At 39.1% G+C, this 27,946-nt stretch overlaps 1 protein-coding gene across 4 annotated transcripts in view; it reads left to right on the top strand.

The window, feature by feature from the left end:
* CPA6 (carboxypeptidase A6) overlaps positions 1-27,946 on the top strand; it is a 378,150-nt gene that overhangs the window by 347,054 nt on the left and 3,150 nt on the right. For all 4 annotated transcript variants that reach the window (XM_069100081.1, XM_069100079.1, XM_069100082.1 and 1 more), the window contains 2 exons: positions 20,636-20,838; positions 27,128-27,212. In XM_069100081.1, coding sequence (XP_068956182.1) covers positions 20,636-20,838; positions 27,128-27,212 — 288 coding nt within the window. The remainder of the gene's footprint in view (positions 1-20,635; positions 20,839-27,127; positions 27,213-27,946) is intronic.

The raw sequence follows: 27,946 nt of genomic DNA, 5'->3' as shown, positions 1-27,946 counted from the left end.
ACCCCAGACACTTAACACAAAAACCAGCTGTGTGACCTTGAGCAAGTCACAACCCTAACTGCCTTCCAAAAAGCAAAAAAAAAAAAAATTTTTTTTAATTAAAAAAAGAATCAGAAGCAGAATCAGGAAAAGAATAAAGGATGACTAGCCTGGGCCCTTCCTCAAAATGGAAGTTCTAAGAGGAATGCACCAACGTAAGGAGGGAATCATAGGGGCAGAAACATATTTCTGGGTTAGAAGGTCACAGGGGAAGAAAGACCCAAGTTTATTTTAAATTGTGATGTAGTTATTATCCTTCACTTACTTTAATATATGAGTACTGGTGATGTTATTGGGCAGGGAGATGTATCTCCAGTGCCTAGCACAGTAGCTAGCATAAAGGAATAAATGTTTATCCGATATATTAATAAGATTTTCTGATTCCTTTGGAATTATAATCATTTTTCTATGAACCACCCTCATTCCAGTACAAGGAACCCCAAGGCTAACCTTAGAATCCTCCATTCTGCTCATGTTCTTTCAAAGAGACAAAATAGATAATAGTTTCTTCTACATTCCAGCTATTTTATCTATTGCCAATTCAAAAGGAGAATTGTCTTCCATATCCCAACAGATAGCACTGAACTAATTATCACTTCTTTTTTCTGATCCTGAATTATATGAGGAAAAAAAGACATTTTTCTATTTTGCTTTCCGAATACATGATACATAAAATTTTAAAAAAAGAGAAAAAAAGAACAAACCACACAGATAAAACAGTCTCTGCCTAGGGAACTAAAAAACTTAGCCTGGGGGAAAATTTGTGGACTATTGATGCTGGCTTTGAAGGTGCGTTACATAATGTCTGGGTATAGAGATCAAAGCAATGGATAGTAGTTTCTACAAATTGTGTTTCTATAAAAATGGAAATGTTGTTCCCTGTCAACCATTGATGCAGGTAACAATTCTCAAACTGCACAGAGCCCAACTGGCTTTGAGCTCTGCCTCAAGCATCCTTCTGTTTTTCTTTACCTGATCTAACAGTTTTCCTATCACTAGACTAGATCTTCTTCAGCAACACTGAATTCCTGATTTCTCCAAACACCAACAATGTGTTTTTCTAATTGTTTTCCTCCAGCTGCATGCATTTGCATTTTTGAAGCTGAATCGTGTTTTCATTAATTTCATGCATCTCTAGTTTCTGTATATCTTTTTTGGAATTTTCATCCTTGCATCATGTTGTCTGTGACATAAAAACCATTTTGAAATTAGTTTGCCCCTTCTGGACCACTAACTTTGTAAAATGTTTTCTCTATTTTTCAGTCTAAGGGACTACTTTTATCCCAGCCCTTTTCAATGAATTTTCGGCTATCAAAAGGCTCTCTTAAATGTCTTGTTATTTAATTACCTATGACCAATGGCAATTTTTTTGTCAACCAGTTTTGTAAATGTTTTAGGGAAAAAAAAAACCTTAATATTCTGAATAAGAACAAAATGGATTTGAGCAGTCAGCAGGTAATTTTTCTAGAAATCAATGAATTTTTGTCCTATTTATACAATGCTAGAAATTACTCTTACTTATACTCTGATTCCCATGAGCTGCCACTTTTTCCTTAATAATATTAGCTATGTAGTTTTTTTTTAATTTCTCTATATTTTCACTAAGTAGTTGCTCTTAATTTTACTATATGGTAATTTCACATTCTTAAGGATCCTGGATTTCACATTATCCTACACCAATATCATGAATGGCAGAATCACAGAAACTCAGAATTGAAAGGGTCCTTCAGAAGTCAATCTATACTGGACAGGAAACCAAACTACAAAATTCCCAACAAGCAGGCATCAAGCCTCAGCAAAAAAAACTTCCCATATTGGAGAACTGGTTATCTTGTAGAACAGCCTAATCCACTTCTAAACCATTCTAATTAAAAAATTTTTCTTTACATTAAGCAATGGTATGGCAAAGTCATAAGTTATGGACCACTGTCAACCCCAATTGGGTGATTGGGTTGGCTCACTTACCCAGTCTGGATCCATGCTGTCAGATTGAGTTCCAATGATTATGTGACCCTGGGCAAATCACTTAACTCCATTTGCCTCAGTTCTTCATCTATAAAATTAACTGGAGAAGGAAATGGCAAACCACTCCAGTAACTTTGCCAAGAAAACCCCCAAAATGGGTTCATAGAGAGTCAGACACAACTGAAATGACTGAATACCAACAACAATGCCACCACAACTCATCTCTGGATTCTAGGGGCTAACAGTGGTGTGAACGAGCAATATATCTACTGTATATTATGTATATAATAGACTGTCGCTATTATGCCCCGACCACTGTGATTCCCATTTAAACAAAACAGCCAAGATGACACCATTAAATCTTAATCATGAACCATTTACTACAAATAATGCAATAATAGAACATAATGCCCCACCCATGAACTTGGATCACATTTTTACCACCAATGTATATATATGACATCAGTGGAGAAAAGTGAGACTAAACTTACAGAAACCTAATAGAATAGTGCATGAGTAGAGAAACCAATGTGCCTGGGGCAACTCATAATTCTAGATTGCAGGCCTTGATGTTCTTCCTAAAGAACAGTCTTTCTAACTAATAGATAGTAGGATGAAGGTACTTCTCTGCTGGATGTTCTATTCAAACTGCTCATTGGCCATGTTCTAAGGCAGTGGTATATTCTTTTAGAGAAAGCAGTTCCCTAAGACTGAGATCTTCAGAGCCATTTAAGTCTTCCTTCTTGTCTGGGGACTGAGGGATTTTCCCCTCTCAAGCCATAGGTAGCAGTAAAGGGCAAAGTAGATAGGTCTTTCTTATTATATATCAGAGTATTCTTTTCCTCCAGTCAGCTCTCAACAGCAATGTTTTTTCTCTAGTCAGCTTCCAGGAAGCAACACTTTCCTCCAATCATTTCAGTTCCTAGCAACAGATGCAAAATCAGCTTGTTCAAGTCAACTCAGCAGGGGAGCAATTGCATGGTCTGTTCTTTTCTCAGCAATCAGTTTTCTTTATTTTCTATGAGCTAGTACTTGGCAGGTCTCAGCATCTTACAAGCAGCAGAGACTACTCTCACTTTCTGAGCCTTTTCCTCAGCTGGACTTGGCTGAGATCATTTCTGAAATATAGGACCAATGATCTGCCTCAATGTCTCCTTTCCCTATTATAGCTCAGTCCCTACCTCCTAAGAGGTATGCTAGAACATCACACTTAGACCATCTTCTCTTCTTCCAGACCCTCAGAGTTTCTCTAGTCCTAAGTTTCTTCTTTTTTATATTAATTCTTTATAGCTGAAAAAGTCTTAAAAAAGTATTCTTATCTAGCAAAGATAATTATTCTAAGAGGACAGGATAACCAATGCAGCCCCAATCTTACAACTATATGGGATAGAATCTCAGAAGTTGAACTAGGACTAGATATATAGATATCTGCATAAAGATCATAATTTAAACTATAAAAGTTGATAATGTCACCAAGAGAAATGGTAGAGGAAGAAGATAAAAGGGACAAGGACAGGGACATTGGGGTACATCCACAATATAAGAAACTGGGCTGGGATAATGATCTAGCAAATGAAACTGAGAAGAGAATAAACAGATAGAAGACAGAAAGGAGTAAATATCTAGTAGGAGATGATGGTTAAGAATGTCAAATACTGCATAGAGATCCAGAAGGATAAAGCTTTAAAAAAGTCCATTGGATTTGGCAACAGCAAAAACAAAAACAAAACAGATCATTGGTAGAACTTGGAAGAGAGTAGTTTCAGTTCCTCCATGATATTGAAAGCTATTCTGCAAGAGGTTGTAAGAGCAGAAATGATAGCAACAAATGTTGGCAGTTCTCTCCCCCACACACACACCCCACCCCTGGAATTTGTCTGTAAAAAGTAGGAAAGAGATTAGACCATTGCTTGAGGAGATGGTAGGGACAAATGAGCTTTTTTTGTGGACAAGAAGAAAGGAGCTAGTAAATAAAGTTATTGAAGATTATAAAGAGTAGAAAATAATTATACAAGCAGTCTGTGAAAGAAAGTAGAAAGGGGTGAGATCAGAAGTACAAGTCAGAGCTGATTTGGGCATAAAGAAGGGCCACATCCTTATTAGAGACTGGATTAAAGGAGTAGAGAATTGAGGATAACATCTAGATTTAATATGACAAGACTAAAAATCACTAGCTCCTTCATCCAGTTTAATATGGTGTGGTCTCCAGGTCCCTCACATTCTTAGTTGTTCTTCTCTGAATGCACTACAAAACTGACAATATTATTCCTAAAATATTGACACCCAAAACAAAATAGTTCAGCAGGGATCCTACCAATGCCAGAATATAGTTCCTTTGTGCTGTCTCTCCCTCCTTAATACAAGCTTTCATTTCCATTCAGCTTCATTCTGTTGATCTTTTCCATCATGTACCAGCCTCAGATACCTTCTTTTCCCCTTACTTCCTGCTTTTCAGTCTCCTTTGGTGTGTTGTCTTGTCCCATTACATTGTAAGTTCCTTGAGGGCAGGAATTATCTTTCTTTTTCATATTTGTATCCCTGGCACTTAGCACAGTTCCTAGTACATAGTAGGAACTTGATAAATGTTTATTGACTGACAACTTAAGACCACATTAGATTGGGGGGGAGGGGACTACATTAAAACACTGAATCTTTATTGAATGAAGTGGTATCTTCCAGACTTTCCTCAAATTGTACTTGCAAACTGATTTTTTTTAACCCAAGTGTAGGACTTTACATTTATCTCAAACCCCATTCCTCATCCTACACTATCCAACATGCCTCTTCCTAACTATCTCAACCCCAAAGGCACAAGTAAATATTGCCTATCCCTTGCACAGAGTCTTTTGGAATGCCTGCTCCACAGCCAACAAATTTGCTTTCTTCCTCTATCTTTTCTTTTCCTACTCCATCCATTTCCTGGCTCTCTCTGAGGACATAGCTTCCCTACTGTATCAGCAATGCCATATTCACAATGCCTATAGAGATTACAAATATGCTGATATAATTATCCATTAGGAAATACGTCATGTTTGCCATATGAGGAAATAAACTAGAAAATTTATTAAGATACCAAAAGACTGAGTCCCAAAACCAGAAAGTGAAAGCCATCAGAGTAGTTATGACATTGGCACAGGTAGATAAAGTAGAAAGCACCCACATTTTCAAGCCTTTAAAACAGAACAGGCTACCTCAGGCAAAGGTCCTCCTCTCCCCACGCACAGCAACCACCCAGCGTCCTGGAAGCGCACTCCCAGCAGCTCCGGCCCCTGGCAGTCCTCAGCAGGAGTCCTTAGCAGAAAGTCCTTAGCAGTTCTAACTCAAAAAGGGCTTCGCGCTGCCACTGCCTCTGCTGCTGCCGCCGCCACCACCACCGCCAGCCACCGAAGGAACGCTAGCTTGGCTTCCGCTTCCTCTTGCTCCGCCCCTTCCTGCTACGTCAGCAAGTCCAACGGGGCATGGAAGATCTTTAAATCCCATAACCCTTACACCTACCCACCCTTTACATCAATGGCGACAATTTCACTCATCCTCTCTACTCACTAGGTCCAGTTGGGGGAGTGGGAATACTCCTTGCTGCCCTACTACGATCACTCAGTAACCATTCTCCCTTTGATGTCCACATCATCCTCCCAATCAAAATCCTGTTAGCTATTGCCAAAAGACTTTCAAGACATTCTCCTTACTTCATCAATGAGGTCAGTATCTGGCTCACAATTTTGCTCTCTTTCCCAACCCCTGCCCTCATACTAAGACATATTGATTCTCCCACAAACACCTGAAACTCCCAGTTCCACAATGTATTCTTTTCCCATGATGTACTTCTCCACTCCACTTCAGCCGCATAGAGGCTGTCAATTCAATTCAATAAATATTTAATAAGTCCCTACTATGTGCCTGGCCTTTATCTTTCCATTACCCACAAATGCACCCCCTCCACATTCAAGAGTTCTGAAGTTCCCCATCTTATCACAATCTTTTGGTTTTCACTTTTCCTTCCACCTTCCTTACTCTTTGTCCACACCATGACTTCCAATCTCTTGACTCCTTAGTTCTCTCAGGCTATCACCCCTATACTAACTATTTTCTCCTCCTTTCTCCATCTTGACCAGTTCAATACAATTCAACTCTACACTGTCTTCTCCTCTTGAGTCCTTTGCTCCCTTATTATACTGCTGATTGTGAGGCCTGAAAGGCAAAGCTTCAGCCATAGATCCCACCACCATCCACTGTATTCACTCCTACACACAAACTGCTGAAAAAAGGTGAAAAAAAAAATCATGTGACTGTGCTTATTGGATCCACTAAAATTTATATTACATAACCTCAATTAGATCCTCACTACTGCTAGAGAATCTTCTATATTCACTATCCCACTTTTCATAGTGGCTCTTCCACGTTTATCCCTCTTCAAATTTCCCATGGCTCCCCACCTCCATTCTTTCTCAGCTAAGAACCTTGCTTTATGTTTTCCTTAAAAAATTGAGGCCATTTGCAGTGAGCTCCCTCTTTTCCCCTCCTCATCTTATATCACCCAGAGGCTTTTTTTCAAAAGTGATATACCTAGGGGCGGCCAGGTAGCACAGCGAGCAAGAGCACCGGCCCCAGTGTCAGGATGACCTGGGGATCGAATCCGGCTCCCATCCACCCAGAAACACCTGGCCACATAACCTTGAGCAAGTTACTTAACCCCAATTGCTTTAAAAAAAAAAGTGATATACCTATCCTATGGACTTCCCATCTAGCTGTATCTAGGCAATAAGCGTTCTTCAACTTCATTTTTTCACATTAGGTCAATCTCCTTGGATTAGTCATGAATCTCACTGAAGCAGCAGGATACAATGAAAAAGATATTAAAATTTGCAGTCAGAGGATGCGAGTTCAGATCCTTCCTCCATCGCTTTATTACCCATGTGATCAGGCAAGTTACTTTCCTGAAATATATTTCTGTATCACTAGCTGCCTAGTAGATATTTGAAACTGTATGTCCCATAGACATCCCAAAGCTCAACATATCCAAAAAAGAACATTACTTCTCCCCAAACCACCCTTCTTCTTAATTTACAAACAGACATACCCAATATACTTCCAGTCGCCCAATTTCAAAGCCATGGCATTGTCTTTGACTCCTCACTCTCTCTCACCCGACATATCTGGTAAGTTAACAGATGTTGATTCCACCTCCACAGTATTTTCTCACATATGTCTCCTTTTCTCTGCTCACATGGCCACCACCCTAGTTCAGGATCTCATTGTTTCTAACCAGGACAATGACAATTGCCTTCTAATTAGTCACTCTGACTCAAGTTCATTCTTTCTCTCCAATCCATTTTCCACACAGCTGCCAGTGCTTTTTCTTTTTCTTTCTTTTCTTTTCTTTTTTTTTTTTTTGCTTTTTGGAGGGCAATTGGGGTTAAGTAACTTGCCCAATATTACATGGTTAGTTTTTTTGTGGGGGTGTTAAGTGTCCGAGGATGGAACCGAACTCGGGTCCTCCTGACTCCAGGGCTGGTGCTTTACTCACTGCACCACCTAGCCGCCTCTACCAGTGCTTTTTCTACAGGGCAAGTCTGATCACATCCCTCTTGTCAAAAAAAAAAAGAAGATAATACTGGACTATGAGTTTTAGGCACAGGTCTTCCAGGAATAATTCAACAAAACAATAAATCAAGACTTGGTCTGTAGGGTTCACCGTTCAAGGTATAAATATTCACACTGAAAAGTTTAAAATCAGCTCTTACGAGTTAGTCCTAGTTGTCTCCAGCTCACTTCTGGTTTTAGGTGGTAGAAATATTTATTTCTTAATATTTTAAATATTAAGAAATTAAATAAGAAATATTTATTTCTTAATATTTTCAGTTCAATTAAAAAATAGGTTCATAATATGCCTCTTTGGTTCCCTACTCAAGAACTCCAGCCGTTCCTTATTATTTATAGAGTCAAATATAAACTTTTCTAATTGGCATTTAAAGTCCTTCACAGGGATTAACTCACTAGCAGCTGTGGCAGTTTCCAGACTTTTCAACCCACAAATTCCAAAGACAGTATAGAAGGTCAGTGGGAGAACTCTTCAGGACTTGGATAATAGAGGAGAGTGGTCCAACCCCAGACTGGAGATGGCAGAGGTGGCTGCAGCAGCAGCAGCAACAGCAACAGCAGCTGCTTCTTCCAAAGCTCTGCGCCCATAGATGGTGTGGGGATTGAGCAGTTTATCAGAGGGCGAGTAGAAGAATCTCTTTGCTCAAGCCAAAGCAGGATTCTCTTGCTTTTCCCTGCTTGGATCTGGGTCACCATACTGGGTAGTGGTCCTGGGGTGAGGAGGAGCAATGGTGTGGCAGAGCTTGTGACTGCAGTGGAGGGGGAATCCTCACAGTTTGAAGGCAGAAAAGAGTGCTTGCAGTCACTCACAGACCAGAGTACAGACCAGGAAAGGAGTAAACACCTCTCCTTTGATCATACCACCTTGGAAGAGCTTAAAACATACAGGTTCCTAGAATTATCTCTGAAAAGAGCTGTACAAAACCCCTGAAACTTGGGACAGTACACCCACACCCACACCAACACCCACTGGAAGCAGAGTTTTACCTTGACAAAGAGTTAGAAAGTCAAGTATTTGGGAAAATGAGCAAACAGCATAAACAAACTCATGCTATAGAATCTTACTTTGGTGACAAAGAAGATCAAAACAGACAACTAGAAGAAGACAACAAAGTCAAAACTCCAAGAAAAATATAAATTGGTCACAGAGCATGGAAGAGCTCAAAAAGGATTTTGAAAATCAACTAAGAGAAGTAGAGAAAAATTGGGAAGAGAAATGATAGTGATGAAAGAAAATCATGAAAAATGAGTCAACAGCTTGACTCATTTAGGAGACCCTAAAAATACTGAAGAAAAAACACCTTAAAAATAGACTAACCCTGGGGTGGCCAGGTAGCACAGCGAGTAAGAGCACCGTCTCCAGTGTTGAGAAGACCTGGAGATCGAATCCCGGGCTCAGACACTTAGCACCCACCCAGAAACACCTGGACGTGTAACCTTGAGCAAGTTACTTAACCCCAATTGCTATGGGGCGGCCAGGTGGCTCAGCAAGTAAGAGCGCCGGCTCCAGTGTCGGGATAACCTGGATCAAATCCGGGCTCAGATACTCAGCACCACACCCAGAAATAATAACTGGCCGTGTAACCTTGAGCAAGTTACTTAACCCCAATTGCTTTAAAAAAAAAAAAAAGACTAACCCAAATAGCAAAAGAGGTCCAAAAAGGCAATGAGGAGAAAAATGCCTGAAAAAAATAGAAATGGACAAATGGAAAAGGAGGTCCAAAAGTTCACTGAAGAAAATAATTTCATAAAAATTAGAATGTAGCAAATGGAAGTAAATAACTTTATGAGAAATCAAGAAATTATAAAACAGAACCAAAAGAATGAAAAAATAGAAGACAATGTGAAATATCTCATTGGAAAAACCACTGACCTAGAAAAATAGATTTAGGGGACAGCCAGGTAGCACAGCGAGTAAGAGCACCATCTCCAGTGTTGAGAAGACCTGGAGATCGAATCCCTGGCTCAGACACTTAGCACCCACCCAGAAACACCTGGCCATGTAACCTTGAGCAAATTACTTAACCCCAATTGCTTAGGGGTGGCCAGGTGGCTCAGCAAGTAAGAGCACCAGCTCCAGTGTCGGGATGACCTGGGGATCAAATCCAGGCTCAGATACTCAGCACCACACCCAGAAATAACTGGCCATGTAACCTTGAGCAAGTTACTTAACCCCAGTTGCTTTTTAAAAAAAATTTTTTTAAAGATTTAGGAGAGATAATTTAAAAATTATTGTGCTACCTGAAAGCCATGATCAAAAAAGGGCCTAGACATCATCTTTCAAGAAATTATCAAGGAAAATTGCCCTGACATTCTAGAACCAGAGAGCAAAATAGAAATTGAAAGAATACACCAATCACCTCTTGAAAGAGATCACAAAAGGAAAACTCCTAGGAATATTGTAGCCTAATTCCAGAGTTCCCAGGTCCAGGAAAAAATATTGCAAGCAGCCAGAAAGAAACAATTTGAGTTGTGGAAGCACAATTAAGATAACACAAATGTTACGGTTTAAACCCAGGGACACCAAAAACTGTTCAGGTGGGGGCTCTGCCCACCCAAAAACTGTTGGGGTTTCATGATGTGTTGTGGTAGAACCACCTCAAAGAATTCAGAATCGGACCACCTCTAATCCAAGTATAGGCATTTATTGAGATTGATGCCTCTCACAAAGCGGGCTAAGTTCCAAGAGGAACCAGCAATTTTAGAGAAAGAAAGATGGATTTTTATAGCATAAAGATGCAATTACAAAAAGGCAGGAGGAGTTTGTTAAGGGATTAGGTAATGGAGGAGGGGCCCCATTTATGGTTCTGTAGTTAAACATTCTGGTCATTCTACCCTCCAACTGGCTAGCTATTGTGGTCCTGTCTGGTTAAGACATATAGTTAGGTATTGTGGTCCTGTCTTGGGCTAGATGGATGATGTGATTGTTATTGAATGCAAGAACACACCTGTTTCTGTGGGAATGGGTCTGGGGGCAGTGACCAGGTAGAGGCAGCAGCTGGGTTCCTATCACATGGACACACCTGCTGTTTCTGTGGGAACTAAGAGTTCAGGGACACACCTGTTGTTCCAGTGAGCAGTGAGGCATATATGAAGACGTTAGGACATTTACAGGAGGGCTAGGTAGGTGCAGTGGGACTGCTGTTCAGTGGGGGCAGGCCTATAATGAAGTTAGAATATTGGGACTGGGGGCAGCTTTATTAGGATTCCATCAACAAGATCTAGCAGCTTCTACATTAAGGAATCAGAGGGCTTGGAATATGATATTCCAGAGGTCAAAGGAGCTATGATTAAAGCCAAGAATCACCTATCCAGCAAAACTGAGTATAATACTTCAGGGCAAAATTTGACATTCAATTAAATAGAGGACTTTCAAGCATTCTTAATGAAAAGACCAGAGTTTAATAGAAAATTTGACATTCAAATACAAAAATCAAGAGAAGCATGGAAAGGAAAAGAGCAAAGAGTAATCATAAGGGACTTGTTAAAGTTGACCTGTTTACATTCCTACATGGAAAGATGATATTTGTAACTCATGAGACCTTTCTCAGTATTAGGGTAGTTGGAGTGAATATCTCTCTCTCACTGTCTCAGAGGACACAGGGTGAATTGAATATGAAGGGATGATATCTAAAAAATAAAATTAAGAGGTGAGAGAGGACTATACTGGAAGAAGAAAGGGAGAGATAGACTGGGGTAAATTATCCGACATAAAAGAGGGAAGTAAAAGCTTTTACAATGGAGGGGAAGAGGGGAGAGGTGAAAGGGAATGAGTGAAACTTACTCTTACTGGATTTGGCTTAAGGAAGGAATAATGTACATACTCACTTGGGCTACCCTACAGGAAAGTAGGGGGGAAGGGAATGGGGGGGTAGAAGAAAATGGAGGGAAGATTGGGGGAGGAAGTAGTCAGAAACACTTTTGGGGTGGCTTGGTGGTTCAGTGAGTAGAGCACAGGCCCTGGAGTCAGGAGGACCTGAATTCAAATCCAGCCTCAAACACTTAACACAGAAACTAGCCGTGTGACCTTGGGCAAGTCACTTAACCCCAATAGCCCTCCAAAAAGCAAAAAAAAAAAAGAAGAAGAAGAAGAAGCAAACACTTTTGAAAAGGAACAGGGTCAAAGGAGAAAATAGAATAAGTGGGGAGCAGGATAGGATGAAGGGAAATATAGTTAATCTTTCACACCATAACTATTATGGAAGTGTTTTGCATAACTACACATGTATAATCTATATTGAATTGTTTGCTTTCTAAATGAGGTTGGGTGGGGAAGGAAGAAGGGAGAGAATTTTGGAACTCAAAGTTTTAAAAATAAATGTTAAAAATTGTTTACATCCAACTAGGAAATAAGATATACATGCAATGGGGGAAGGGGTAATCAGAATGCATGTCATCTTGGGATGGGGGGGTGGGAGAAATGACCTGACCCCAACCTATCTTTTCAGCATTATTGACTCCTCAGTTCAGCCAGACTGGCCCTCTCACTGTCCTCACACACAGCATTCTATCTCCCATTTCCATCCACATCTTGCACTGAATGCCCCCCCTGGAATGAAATCCCTCTTCACATCCACCTGCTAGGATGACTTGTCTCTTTCAAAATTCAATTCAAGCACCACCTTCTACACAAGTTCTTTTCTGCTTTCCTCTCCAGATGCTAATTCCCTTCAAGAACAAACTGTAATAACTTTCCCCAGTCCTTATGGGATATACTTTCCCCTATACCTCTTCAGTTTCTGGGGAAGCAGGCTCAAAACTTGGTTCAATTCCTACAAAGCATTGGTTCCACTAAGTTAACATCCAAAGGCAGCATCTCTGCTGGATGAATCCTCATTTCAGCTTTTGGCCCAATAAGTCCAGAACGTCACTGCAAAAATTATTCCCTGCTTCTCCAATCATAGATGCTTGTAATGCCATGCACAGAAGCTTTCCAGAAGAACTGCTACTGTGAACAGCTTTTTAAAGATTCTGATTATTCAGTATAGTGACCACTCTATTCCATAACAAAAGTAAAACATCCATGGAAAATCAAGGTACAGCATTCACCATATTTCAACTTATCACAGAAAATCACAATATAATATTCACAACATAGTCTCAAAGTAAAATAGTCACTCAAGTTAATTCGATTAGTCACCTATCAGTAGTCTCAAAGTCTTCCACTCTTGGGACAAAGTCTTGATTAACTCAATCAGTCACTAATTGGTAATAATAGTCAAAGTATTCAAAGTACAACCAGTCACTTATTCAGCAAAGTCTTACTAAGTATCATACACAAAACCCTCCACCCTTAGGTCACTAGTAAACTATAATTCCATAATTATTCGGTACCCAAGGAGAGGTCTTTTCTTCATCTTGACTTGGGGCCCGTTCTCAGATTCCCTGGATCCCCTTCCATGGTCTCAGATTCTACCTGGGTTCAATGGCAGACAGCTCCCAGTTCCTTGACCAGCTCTCTGGGGAGGTCCTGCTCCATACTGGGGTTCACAGAGTTTGGTCCATGTCAGCTCCTTCACCATTTCTGCTCCAAGAAATTCAAGGCTCAACCAAGCCACAAACAAACAAAGTCTCAGCATCCTGGTCATGCTTCAATCACCTGGGGTCCTGGCTCCTGGCTCCTGGCTCCTGGGCTCCTAGCCTCTTAGCTCTGGGCTTCTGGGCTCCTGTTCAGAAGAGCTCCACAACCACAAGTTTTCAGGACTCAGTTCTCCATTCTTCTGTAGCTGTTATGCCACCAGATCTCAGTCTCAAGGAAATTCTGACTGTGCCTCCCTGGGGCTTTTCTTATATACACAATATTATGTACTTCCTTCAGCCAATTTCCTGTTATGTCAGTAATAAGGGTACAGGAGTTCATACCTTTTGTTCCCCAATCAGAGGCTTGATTACTTACTAAGTGTTAAGTACCTGCTACTTTTGCAAACACAAAGGGATCTTCAAATTCAAAATTAGATTACCATTACAATGCTGTATTGGCTACAAAATCTGACCTACATTCTTTGACTCTCAAATTCCTCTGGATAGCTCTACCAATCTTTGAAATTCCCTTCACCTAGAATGGAAAAGAATGAATGGAAAGGGGGCCGCTAGGTGGCTCAGTGAGTAAAGCACCAGCCCTGTCCCAGAGTCAGTAGCCATGTAACCTTGGGCAAGTTACTTAACCCCAATTGCCCTCAAAAAGGCAAAAAAAAAAAAAAAAGAATGGATGGAAAGACAAAGGAAGCACCATTTCTCAGGGACCAAATAACCTCAGTGGGGGGAAGCCCTAAGGCCCTTCCCCAAATACATGGTCTCTCACTAGATACCATGAGAGTCACTGAGCTCCCTCAGATGCAAATGAAGCAAAGAGACAGTCAAAACTGACTCAGATCTTTTTTTCCGAAGATGCCAACAACCCACTGGAAAAGTCTCCTCTTAACCACACAGCCAATCAGAGTCAGGTACAGAATGTCCACGCTTCTTCCATGATTTCTCTAAGGCACTTCCCTTACACATTGTCACAAGTCTTCCCAGATACCATCTCCTCAGCATCCTCAGCTGGGAAAGGTTGCATCAGCCAAGCAAAATGATGGGATCTGTCATATTGTCATTGCATTTATATCTCTCATATGCACATATATAATTGTATATGTACATATTGTCTCCCCTAATTGAATTTAAACTCCTTGAGGGAAGGAGCTATTTCTTTTTTGTCTTTGTAACCTTGTGTCTAATACAACACCTAGAACACAGTAAGCACTTATAAATACTTGTAGATTGCTTCGTTGAAGTTGAAGTGGCTTAGCCTGTCTGGGTTTCAATTTTCTCATCTGTAAAATGAGTGGATTGGATTAGATGGTCTCTAAATTCCTTTCCAGCTTTAAATCTGTAATCCTATAAACCTTGTAGAATTCTGGGGCTTGATACAATCAGCACAATACTGTCCCCAAAGAGGAGTATCTGGAGGGTTTCACGATATTTAGGCTATCCCTCTTACATTTCAGTTGTGTAATAGGATATCATTTTTTTGACACCAGTAAACAGATTTTGGATCATTACTCCATATTTTATGTCCTATTTCTATTTTTTAATTTTTTTAATTTTTATATTTAAATGATATATGTATTTGTATTTAAATATTTTATATTTATATTTTTTAAAAATCAACTCTATTTTTAATTGATTTAAATTTTTTTGAAAAAATCTATTTCTCAGGTTACAAGTTATACCTAGCATGGAACCCTGTATGATAATAACATAGGCATGGCAGAGACCTTGTCAGAGGAGGTCCTGCTTCATTTTATTCTCCCAATTACCTGCTTTTTCATAATGAACAAACAAATATTGTAAGATCTTGAATCTCAGTACCTTTCAGTTAATTGTGTGACTGAAGATATAACCTGATGCAGAAAAGCATCTGTGAAAACCTGCTTGATTCTCTCATATTTTTTTTATAAGGATAGCCTCAATATGTATGTAGATCATTCTACAAAAGCCTTTCTAGAGATGAGAAAATAGATATTTGATAATCAACGTCTGTGGGGTGGGCAATAATACTACCTATGAATTTTTTTCCATTTGTTTGGTATATTCTTCTCTGTGAAATATCTCGAAAATTAATCCCTCAGTACTTGCTTCCAGGATAAATTTCTTCTGAGACCCACAAGCTACACTGGAGTCCTTTGAGGAGATGACATTCATACATATATTTCAGGTGCTTTATGATTTAAATGGGCTTGTGACCTGCTCGGGAAATGCTAATCACCTTTCCATGGGAAATATTTGCTTCAAATTTCAATCAGTTGACAATAAGTGCTTTAGAAATAGAATAAAAACTCTAGCACCACAGTTACTCTGAGAGACATGGTCTTTGTTTTGCTTTCTTTAATTTATAAGTTTCTTAGAAAAGGACCCATAGGGGCGGCCAGGTAGCACAGCAAGTAAGAGCACCGGCTCCAGTGTTGAGAAGACCTGGAGATCGAATCCCGGGCTCAGACACTTAGCACCCACCCAGAAACACCTGGCCGTGTAACCTTGAGCAAGTTACTTAACCCCAATTGCTTAGGGGCGGCCAGGTGGCGAGCACCGGTTCCAGTGTTAGACGACCTGGAGATCGAATCCCGGGCTCAGACGCTCAGCACCACACCCAGAAATGGCTGGCCGCGTAATCTTGAGCAAATTACTTAACCCCAATTGCTTTAAAAAAAAAAAAAAAGGACCCATAGGACGTTAGGAAAGAAAAAAAAAAACACTTAAAAGACTAAGGAATTGTTTTTACCAGGACAACATAAATTAGAGAGCCACAGTCTTCAAAACAGAACTACAAGCCTTTTGATTTCACAAGACCAAAATTGACAGGCAAATTCTCCTTTCTGATCTGCACTGCAGATCTCAATTACATATTCTGTACTTGTTCTGCATGTGGGGACAGAGAAGAGAACTTGGCCCTCAGCCTCAGCTATTGTACATTTATTCTTTAAACTGAGGAAAACGAACAGCTTGGACTTTCATGCTACTATAGCAAAGAGATAAAGTAGATGCAACCAGGTCTTTTTGCTAAACGATGAATGCTGTTTTATCTTATTTTGGTTCCAGATAGTGAGTATTTCATTTTTGCATGTTTCAAACATATGCCACTCTCTAAAACCCTAGAATTCTGATCACCTGCTCTTCTGAAGTGCAACAAATATACTTGAGCTGAATATGCCTGAAGCCAGATTTAGACCAGCCTCCAAAGGTTTCTTATTTAGCACCTATAAAGCAGAAGCAGTGTATTTTCTGTAGAATTTAAAAGCCCTTTCTTTGTATTTCAGAAGTATTCATCAATCAAGAATATAACTTAAACCTAGATTCAAGAATTTTAATGCTACAGTTGGGCAATGCAGTGGATAGGGGGTTGGTCTTGCAATCAGGAAGATCTGAATTCAAATCCTCTCTCAGACATTTACTAGCTATGTAACATGCACAGCGGCCAAACCTCAGTAAAACCATCTTGGCAGAAGGAGTATACCAGGCTGAGGTTCAAACCCATTGGTGAGTTCCCTGAGCATGTGAAGACTTCCTCCTGCAAAATGAGTGAATGAGAACAGCTTGTTCCAATGGCCATGAAGGTGGCTAAAACCCTTAAAGCTTGGTCACCCACTGTATCCCAGGTCATTGCCAGTCATCTTGACTTTTGTCCTGCCACTGGACTTCAATGACTCAAAAAAGAGAGAGTGAGGCTGATGACTTTGCTCAACTCTGCCTCCCTTAAATCCAATTCCTCTCTACCTCAGAGTAAAATGGTATAATAATAGCATCTCCTTCAAAGGGCAGTTATGAGGATCAAATGAGAAGGTAAATGTACAGAGCATTGCAAACCAGGAAATGCTATAGAAATGCTAGCCATTATAATAATTATTATTATCATAACTTAAAATAACACTAATGCTCTTTCTATGTTATCTCCTTATGGGACTGATACCTGGGCTTTGGGTGAAAAAAAAAAGATGCCTTGGGATCATAACTAGTTCTGCCACTGTATTGACACTTTATGGGTGACAAACAGCACTGACAGATTAAAACCAGGACATAATATCCTGTAGCAATGTCTCAGTGCCTAACGTGCTTATCAGACAACATCATTAAATGAGCCCAAGGCTGACTTTTTTTCCCTCCAGTGGAACACAGTTTATATAACATGTGGTGAAGAAATAAAATGACTGCCTATTCAGAGTCCATTTTCAAAGATTTAGGTAACACTCTGCATCTCCTGAAGTCATTGTTCTTCTCCCTGTGCCTTTCTTCCCAGTCTGACTCTCTCAATAGCCAGATCCTGTTCAATATACCTGCTCATAGCAAGTTTCTCTCTCTCCTTGCTGGGGCCCTGCTCCATCACTTTGCAGAAATCCCTTATTAAAGCATTTTCTCCTCCCTGTAACAAATTGCAGCTCCATCGTTTCAGGGCAAAAGCAAAAGGATAAGATGAGAACGTGTTTTGAGAGTATCTACCCCAGAAATACTTCAGTTTTATGTAACAACCAGAAAAGAATCACACGGGTCATCCCCTTTTAATGCCTTTTCAAAGACTTGTCAGAAAGATTTTGTTCACCACACTCCCAATCAAATGCACGATTTTCTTTCAGGTAAGCAGTTGCTCTTAATTATGTGAATATCCAAATATTTAAACTATTGTATATCCTCACAACGTCTTCATTTCTATTGACAATCTCACCACTATCAACCCAGTAACCCAGACTTGAAACTTCAAAATCATCTTTGACCCTCTCTTCTCTCAATCCAATCAAGAATTGAATCTGATGGATTCTATTTCTAAAATGTATTCTGAACTATTTCCTCTTTAATTTAATATTGCCATCACTAAGTCCAAATTTTAGTTCCAGTCCAGATTTAAATATTATATATTCTTTTAAAACTTTTCCCATTTGGTAAGGTATTTTCAAGTTATTACTCTAAGTTTGGGCAAAATATCAGAATTATAATATGTAAAAAATGCTTGACTGCAAGCTTACTCTTGTGAATAATAGGTGGTTATTTGAAAAAAAAAAAAGAGTGGACATTTTTTTTTTTTGCCTTTTGGAGGGCAATTGGGGTTAAGTAACTTGCCCAAGGTTACATGGCTAGTTTTTTTGTGTGGTGTTAAGTGTCTGAGGCCAGAACCGAACTCGGGTCCTCCTGACTCTGGAGCCAGTGCTTTACTCACTGCACCACCTAGCCACCCCTAAGAGTGTACATTTTAAAAGTGGCTTGTTATAGCCACATATTTTTAGGCCTCATTTATGTCCTTGGAGTTGCTTAGAGTGGCAGAGTCATGTTCTGGTATAAACAAAGGCTCCAAAGTCAATGGGGAACACCTTCCCCAAAGGTCACTGCCATGTTTTTTCTGATAACATTGTTTAGGTAACCTATTTCTTCTGTTAATCCGGGTATTTTCTATTTCTTGTAATCATTTATCTATTTCCTCTAAGTTACCTATGCCATCATAAGATTTGTTTTTTCCAGCATCATAAGATAGCAGACCCTTACATTGCTATTTGTTCCTCACTTGCTGCACCCTCTGTGAATCTTACTCTTTCTGCTCAACCTGTGACCTCCACACCACTGTCCCACCTTGGAAGATACCCAGTCCCAGAAAGGGCTGAGATTTTCATATCAGAGAAGCAGAAAGAAGCTACTGGGAATGGAAGTAGAGCTCTGCACTGATGGGAAGTGTGCCCACAACCCTTTACCATTGCCTCTTAAAAGCCATGCCCTCTTGAAAAATGTGCTTATACTGGTCCTTTTTGTGCCCTCCCCCCAAATGTTAGCTTCCACTAGATTGACTTTAACCTCCACTGGACTCTCCATTCAATCCCCATATGCTCTCCTTCTGCAGTATTTACTGTTGAAAGGCAGTGGGCAGGCTGCCATATGCCAGTAGTTGCCCATTTCTATGGCTTAGTTTTAGTGAGAGATGTCCCTCTCAAACCCCTCATGAGATATTCAGGGAGAAGGAGCTATAGGCCAGACATGTTACAAAAACAAGAAATAAGAGAATGAAAGTGGAAGCTGTCTTTCTTGTTCGATTCTACTGAGTAAGGATCTCAATGGGCAATCCTCTTATTGCAAATGCCACTTGATGACATCACAAGACAAAGGGACAGAATCAGGGTTGATTTTGTTATCTCAAAGCACCCAAGCCCTTCACTGTGGAGTCACACATGCTCCCCAGAAGTTGCCTGGGGAACTTAGCACACCATCCACATGATGGCCCCTGAAGGTCTATCCCCAATTCATTCTCCAATTAAACCCCAACTGTACTCATAATTTATCTTTTGTTATGCAAAATGAGGATTTGATTTTATGGAAGAAGTAGAAATGTGATTGTTACGGACTGTAGAAAAATTGAAATACTGCCAAAACAAAGATATTATCTTTAAAAGTTATCAGAGAATTTCAAAGTATCTCAAAGCATTTTATTTGCATAGCACTAAAGGAAATGGCTTCATCACAGTCAAACTTGAAACTGCTCTAACTAGACCACTCTGAAGTAACAGCTCTATAACAGTATTGATCCCTACATACATACAGTCACAACTGATAATCAGCAATTAATCAACTTGAGCTGTCTCTCCAGTCTGTTTGACTTTGACCTCCACTTTCAGTCCAGAAAAGGAGGACATGCTGGACCCTGCCATAACCCCCAAATATCTTCTACTCTGGGCACAATCTGCTACTCTTGTACCACCTCTCTTCTCTTGAACCTGCTTTTTGCCCTCACCTTGATTTCCCTAAGGTTCTCTCCGTGATAGTTTGTCAGTTCAACAGTGCGCTGTCCTCTACTCTTGAATTCCTTGCTCACTCGTTTCCCTGTTAATTTCTAATCTTAAGTTGCCCTTCCCATCCACTTTCAATGTTACTATTCCCAAAATGTCAAACCTTTGCCTCCATGGTGGGTCAGAACTAGGACAGATTAGTAGAAATTATAGGGATTCATATTTTAACTCAATATTAAGACATTTCAAACAATGATCAGTACAAAAATGAAACAAACTACTTTGAGAGGTAGTGATTTCCCCAATACTAGAGATTCTCTGAGTTTCCTTCAGCTCTGAATCTATTATCCTATGATATTCTGTAGTCTCTGAAATTCTGTAACAAGATATGAGCTATCACCATCACAATTATTTTGATTGCTTTATAGAATTAGTTCACGCACTCCAGATTTGCTTTGGAACTTACAAGACACTCCATCGGATGAATTTATTTTCTCCTTTGCCACCCCCAAAAGAATTCATTCCCTAATAAAAGACCAACCAGCTGATAGAATGGCTACTTCATACTGTATCAACGAGGAAATCAGTAGCTAGTCAACATTAGCACTGCCACTGCATTACACATGAGGAGTTAAGTTTTGTCCTTTGTTAATTTTCTAGAAAGTGAAAATTTGGATGAATTGCTTTTTGATAACTGTTTCTGAAAATAAAAGAGAAAATAGTGCCATAGCAATGATAAGTTTTGTTTCTCTGTGCCCTGCCCCCTTTGTTGTGTGTGTTTTTTCCCCAACTTGTAGATGAAGGGGCTTCCTTTCACCCTTGTGATGATACATACTGTGGGCCTTTTCCTGAATCTGAGCCAGAGGTGAAGGCTGTAGCTCACTTTCTCCGAAAACGCAGGAAGCACATCAGAGCCTACCTCTCCTTCCATGCTTATGCCCAGATGTTGCTCTACCCCTACTCTTATAAATATGCAAAAATTCCCAATTTCAGCTGTGTTGTAAGTACCTGATTTCATGTGTATATGTGTGTATCTGGTTTTGTATGTTACATTCTGTAAGGTGGTAAGCTGGGTTTTGTAGCTCTTTTTCTGATTTTAATATAGATTTTAGCTATAATCATATGCTTTGCCAACCTATTTGCATTCTTATCACAAGTTTGGGAGAAAGGTCAACCTGGATTTGATTAGTTTTATAACCTTTGTCACATATCCAGGACTGTAATTAATTCTATTGGGTAAATAATTGTAACTGTATTATAATGCAATTGTAATTAATTAAAAGTAAATTAAAATTAATAAGAGCTAATTACTCAGTAAATGCTACCAAATCCCTGGATATATCTATCTAAAAACCTGCCCATATAAAAATAAAACTCCTATACATAGAAACTTTGAGTTTTTAAAATTGGATCTTTAAGAAAATACATTTATGGTATAAGATCCTCTACTGTTGCTAGCAACGGGTGCAAATTCAGTGTAAAATAGGTCTATTTTGATATACACATATTTAATATTAAGGAGTTAGGCTCCCTTTCAACCTCCCCCAGGATCTTCTTTCTGAAAGCCTTGTGTCTGTTTTGTGCCACACTGAAAGGGACTTAGCCACTCAAGTATCAAAAGGAATTCCCTATCAAGCAATCTTACCTCTAAGCTGTGGATCCCAATGATACCATTCTAGTAAGATTCCACTGCACTGTCTTAATCAGAAAAGCCCAAATAAAAATAGCCTATATACTTTAACTGTTAGTATTTGCCTATTAACTATTAGCAAATGCCCAAGTGGGCTTTTATCTTTATAAAATATTAATCCTTTAGGCATTTTATTCTATCATATTTCACCTTGACCAATATTCAGAGCTCCTCATTACAATGACTCTACAGTGGTTAATATAGGGTTGTGGGGGTTTTTTTTGGTTATCATCATTTGACTCCACGGAAAGTAAACTCATTAGAAATGTCCTTCAAATCTCCTACAGAGTCCAGCTTCTTATCTGCAAGAGTCTACACTATGTTTATTTTCATTTTGCAGTAGTTCTGGAGTTCTGAGCTCTGGAGTTCACAAAGCTTGATTCAAATCACATCTCTTAACAGTAATCTTATATGACCTTGCACAAGTCACTTAATCTCCTTTGCTTAATCTCAAATTTCTCTTGAACCATCTATATAAAATGAATGCATTAGATAAAGGATTCTTAACATGGGGTCCAAAGATTGCTCCATCCCCAAGATGTCCATGGATAGATTTCTAGGGGGGGTGAATTGTATCTTGATTTTCAAAAATCTTTAGTTTCTCTTTCTAATCCTGTGTATTTTATTTTCTGCATTTAAAAACATTATTCTGAAAAGGAATCCATTGGCTTCACCTGACTGCCTAAGGGATCCAGAGCACACAAAAAGCTAAAAATCCATAGGTTTGGGGCAGCCAGGTGGCACAGTGAGTAAGAGCGCTGGCCCCAGAGTCGGGAGACCCAGGATCGGTTCTGGCCTCAGATACTTAACACCCACACAAAATAACTGGCCATGTAACCTTGAGCAAGTTACTTAACCCCAATTGCTTAAAAAAAATCCACAGGTTAGATGATAACCAAGGTCCCTCTCAATTCTAGCTAGATCTATAGTCCTACAATCTCATTTTTTCCTATTTTTAATATTGTTCACACATCTATGACATCCCTTTGTTTCTTCATTCATCCTTCAGTGTCTTATTAAACAATTTTCCACTACCCTTTCACCATGGAGATAGTACTCTCTGGTGTTCAATCAAGACAAGGTAGGTTCAGGTTAATGATTTTTTTTACAGTTATGGGATTTAATTTGTTCAAAGCTATCTTGAGATATGTAGTTATTTAGACCCTTAATTCCAAACTATAAAGGCAGCATGGCTGGGTTCAAACCTCATGTCTTGCATAATACCTGTGTGGCCCTGCACAAATCACTTAACCCCTATGTGCTTCAGGACTTAGCCACTAAAGTCATGTATGGGTCTCCATTCCTTTTGTTGGTGATGTTGATTTAGGGAGTATGGGGAGATCCTGAAGACAAATAATAATCAACAATGTAACTTTTTTTTATTTTGGAAGGGGGAAGGCAAGGTAATTGGGGTTAAGTGACTTGCCCAAGGTCATACAGCTAGTGTCAATTGTCTGAGGCCGAATTTGAACTCAAATCCTCCTGACTACAGAACCAATGCTCTATTCACTGTGCCACCTAGCTGCCCCCTGCCTTTTTTATGTTTGTAACTATTGTAACACACTGGCTAACTACTGAAGGGTAACCCAGAGATTTATATAGCTATATTCATTAATCACACCTCTCTATCGTCTCAAACTTAACTCAAAACTGAATTCATTATCTCTCCCCAAATAAATTTTTCTCTCTTCCAATTTCCTTCTCTCTTTTAATATCACCACCATTCTCCCAATGATAAAGATTCAAGTCCCTGGAGTCGTTCTTGAGCCTTCCCTTTCCATTTAATTTGACATATATTTGTTATATGCCAGGCACTGTATTGGCAACAAGGATACAAAAACAGAAATTAAAGAGACCTGTCCTAGGTAAACTTGAGTTCTCTGAGGAGGATACAGTATGTGCATAGATAGATAAATCCAAAGTAAGTAAAAATAATGCAAAATAGTTTCAAGAGGGAGACAACATAGACAGGTGAGGAGTTCAAGAAAGGCAGCAAGTAGGAAGTAGTAGCCAAGATGTCCTCTGAAATAAGTGAGAGGTTGTATAAGGCAGAGGCTATATAAAATCTTAAAGGAAAGAGCTAGAATATCAAATATTGAGAACAGAGTGTACATGAGGGGTATTATTATACTGGATATATTATATTATATATTATACTAGATGATATTATATTGGATAGGTAGATGAAAGCTTGGTGAAAGAGAGGGAGGAAGTTAGTGAAAAGTAATAGACATGGAAAAAGAGAAGAGTGTCAATAAAACGTTTTGTAAATATACAGAAGAAAACAAAAATTCAGAGACATAGAAGTGTTTTACTACTTTGTTCAATTTAATATATGCTTTTAAAACAAGTTATACCTAACAGAATTTCCTGGTTTCATATACAATCGCATTATTTGTTCTCCTTTGTCTATGGAAATTTCTTAGTTGTTGGTGATTGTTAAATTCATTTTTAAAAAGGGGAGGAAATGGAGAGGCTAGGTGGAGCAGTGAATAGAGCATCGGCCTGGAGTCAGGAGGACCTTTGTTCAAATCTGACCTCAGACACGTAACATTTACTAGCTATGTGATTTTGGGCAAACCCCAATTGCCCTGCCTTTCCTCCTCCAAAAAGTAAAAAAATAAAAAGGGGAAAAAGGAAAGGAAGATAGAAGTCATATTGTGGAGAGATTTAAATGCCAAATAGAGAACTTTGCATTTTTTCCTAGAGAAAATAATAATTCTCTGGAGATTGTTGTGTAAGGAAGTGACACTATCAGATCTGTGTTTTAGGAATATCAATTTGGCAAGTTAATAGAGTATGGATTGCAGAGAAAGCAGGAAGACCTCACTCCCACTCCCCCATCCAATTAGTTAGTAAGAAGCATCAACCTTAGCTCCCAATTTCTTTTTTTTTCATTCCCTTCTTTCTATTTCTACCTTCACAACCCAAATTCAGGCCCCCATTAACTATTTGTGGGCTAATTAATATCCTCTTAACTACTCTCCCTACCTCCAGTCTCTCTTGCAGTCATAGGTTTATAAAGCTTAGAACTTTAAGGATCTTAGAAATCATATGGTCCAAACCCATCGTTTAATAACTGAAAATAGACCGAGAGAGATAGATTATCTGAAATATAAATCTGAAATGGTAAATAGAAGAGCCAGAATTTGAAGCCAGGTTTAATCCACTAAATCCAATATTCGTTCCACTCTCTCCATCCTTCATACTATAGCCAGGGTAATCTTAATGTGCATAGGTCTGATCAAACAATCTTTCTACCCAGAAATGTCTGGTGCCTCCTCATAGCTTACCTAACATAATACAAATTTCTCATTCCGGACAACCCCACTCCAATTTAATTTACTCTAACCTACCTTTCCATCCTAATAAAATGAGAAAATATCTGTAAAACACTAAACACAGTACCTGGCACATAGTAGGCATTTAATAAATGCTTGTTTCCTTACCCTTCCTTTATGATGTACTATCCCTGCTCTGGGTACTCAATGTTCTAGGCAAACCAGACTGTTCCTGTCATACCTTTAAAATCCACCTCCACTGAACTACTTGCCATTCCTTGAACACAAAATATGCCATGTATTTCCACTGGATGTCCTCCATTGCTTGGAAAGTTCTGTCTCCTCACCTCCAATCCTTAGTTACCTTGCCTTCTTTCCAGACAGCTCAAATCCCATCTTCAGCAGGAGCCCTTTCCCAGTCTCCTCAGGTGCACTTGCCTTCCTCTCTGAAATTATCTTCCAAGTCCTCTGTATGTATCTTCTATGTGCCTAATTATTTACATTATGTCTCCACCATTAAAATGTAAATTCCTTGAGGGCAAATACCTTCTCTGCATTTCTTTGTATCCCTGGCACTTAACACAATGTGTGGCATATAATAATTGTTTAATAAATACTTGTTGGTTGACTTACTATTGATTCTCCAATCTTTTCATTCCTTTTTCCTCTTCTTTGCCTATGTGCACATTGTTTTCCAGCATTATCCCCCACTTCTCCTCATGTTAAAATCCTTCCCTTCCTTCAAAATACAGCTCATATATCCCATCTTTCATAAAACCTTGCCTGATTCCCCTGGTATGAGTGATCTTTCTTATCTCAGATCTCTCATACTGCTCTGTTTGAACTCTGCATTTGTCATATTAGAGGCACATTATAGTTACTTATGTATTTATTTCATTTCCCCTACTCCATTGTAAGTTCTTTAATGACAAGTATACTATGTCTTGTTTCATCTTCCAATACTCAGAACAATGTATTGCTCCTAGTAGGCAATTATTAAACCTGTCTATTTGAACTGAAGACAGAAACACTTTAGTCTGGTTCAGAAAATAATACCATGTTGCCAATGGCTGTTCAATTTAAGTATTAAATTATTCAGTGGGGATTTGAAACTAGAGGGCTATGCACTGGTATCAACATACCTCTTTTCCTCTTACTTGACACATAACACCTCCATTAAACTCTGTGTTGAAACCATGTGTTTTACAATACTTTAAATGATGAATTACACACAATTAGGATCCTTTAGTAATTTTGCTAGTTTTTTCCCAACTTTTAGTATTTCTGTGATTTATTTTTGATGCTACTACTGGCACAGATAGTGAATTTGTAGGAAAATATACAGCTTGTACTTCTCATTGGCTAGGAAGTGGAAGATTAACCACGAGCATGGGGGGGGGGGGGGCGTACAATTCTGAAATGAGCACGCACACACACACATACACACACACACACACACACACTTTTGATTTCATCACCTGTACCATAGACCATTACTTGTCTACTCTGTAAGAAAGAATCTTCTCTGTTATTCAAATGTTTCATCCTTGCTCAGATATGCTTGAAAGCATAATTCTGCTACATGTTTCAGAGTTCAGATGGACTGTGGACTACCTGGGAGGTAGTGAGATATAGTTGGGAAGTCTTAGAGTTTCAGAGTTCAAGTCCTACTTCTGACACATACTGGCTGTGTGACCACAGGGAAATCACTTAAATTCTCTGGTCCTCAGATAGCTCTTCCTAAGATGATAATTTACAGAAGAGTTGCTCATCTGTATAGAGAGCTCCAACACCAAGAGTTCCCCATATCAATAATTTAATTTTCATAGATATAGACAAAAAAAAAACAAAGAAAAAGATCTGTCCCTTATTCCTAGAGGGTCCTGTCAATTCATTTGTAATTTATTAGAGATATTTTTCCCTAGCCTGATTCTCTTGCTGGTTTACCATGGATCTTTACAGAAAGTCTTCCTTCTTCTCCCTTAATCAAGAAAAATCAGTTCTATATTCATGTACCAGGATGACCCATATTTACTAGGTCACTCAACAATACTTTTCTAACTGTGCTCTAGGAATTTAACTCCTGTGCATCAAGGACTTTGTGCATGCTTAGCTGTGACAATTCAAATAAGAAGGAACTTTAATACATTTTCTGTGGCAAAGCTTGTTGTTTTTCTAGTATTTCAAATTTTGATATCATCATAATATATCTTGTAGTGGTAACTGTTGGAGCATGAATCATAAGTGTGTCAGTACATCTAAAGGTTCCAGCCTTATGAGGTTAGTAATGTGAAATTCTAATGTTCTTCCACACACAGGAATCTGCAGCTTATAACGCTGTTATTGCTCTGCATTCAGCATACGGGGTCCGCTATCAACATGGGCCTGCATCAAGCATCTTGTGTAAGTATCATGTGGGAGTATCCTGGGATTGGTTCTTTACCTGACTCATTTTTGGAAAAAGAAAAATTACATGCCCCTCTAAGTGAGTTTTGAGGCTTCTGAATTAGCTAAGGAGAGAGAAAAAGGTTTATATGTGATGAAATTTGTATTATTCTTTTTTTTTTTTGCTTTTTTTTTGGAGGGCAATTGGGGTTAAGTGACTTGCCCAAAGTCACATGGCTAGTAATTGTGTCAAGTGTCTGAGGCCAGATTTGAACTCAGGTCCTCCTGACTCCAGGGCTGGTGCTCTATTCACTGTGACATCTAACTGTCCCAAAATTTGTATTATTCTGACAAAAATTCCCCTTACCAATTTAACAGCTTCAAAGCAGAACATATTCTATGCAGTAATGAATGGAAAGTGAACAAAGATCTTCTAACTGCAGAGAGCATTCAACTGAGCTCATGGAGCTCTCCTGAACTGCCCTAAAATCTGCTATGAGAAGATCACTGAGTAAATATTCTAGCATTTACGAAAATGTTCCTTTTATTTTCACCCTTTTCCCTTCATTCTTATGAAATTCTATATCCCTACAGCAGCTGCAGCAAGAGAAATTTTATTTGATGTGGTGAGGAAAATATTAACCTATCAAGAAAAGATTGAAGGAGATGTGATGTGATGGTAATAATGTAAGATTGGTAGTCTTACTCTAATGATCTGTGTGGCATTGAGTAAGTCACTTAACCCCTCCTTT

The sequence above is a fragment of the Petaurus breviceps genome, unplaced genomic scaffold (genome assembly GCF_028583685.1).
Source record: "Petaurus breviceps papuanus isolate PSGF00001 unplaced genomic scaffold, PetGlider_PUasm1.0 38, whole genome shotgun sequence".
NCBI lineage: Eukaryota > Metazoa > Chordata > Mammalia > Diprotodontia > Petauridae > Petaurus > Petaurus breviceps.
Note: the sequence above shows the minus strand (reverse complement) of the source record. Positions and strands in the feature narration are given on the sequence as shown.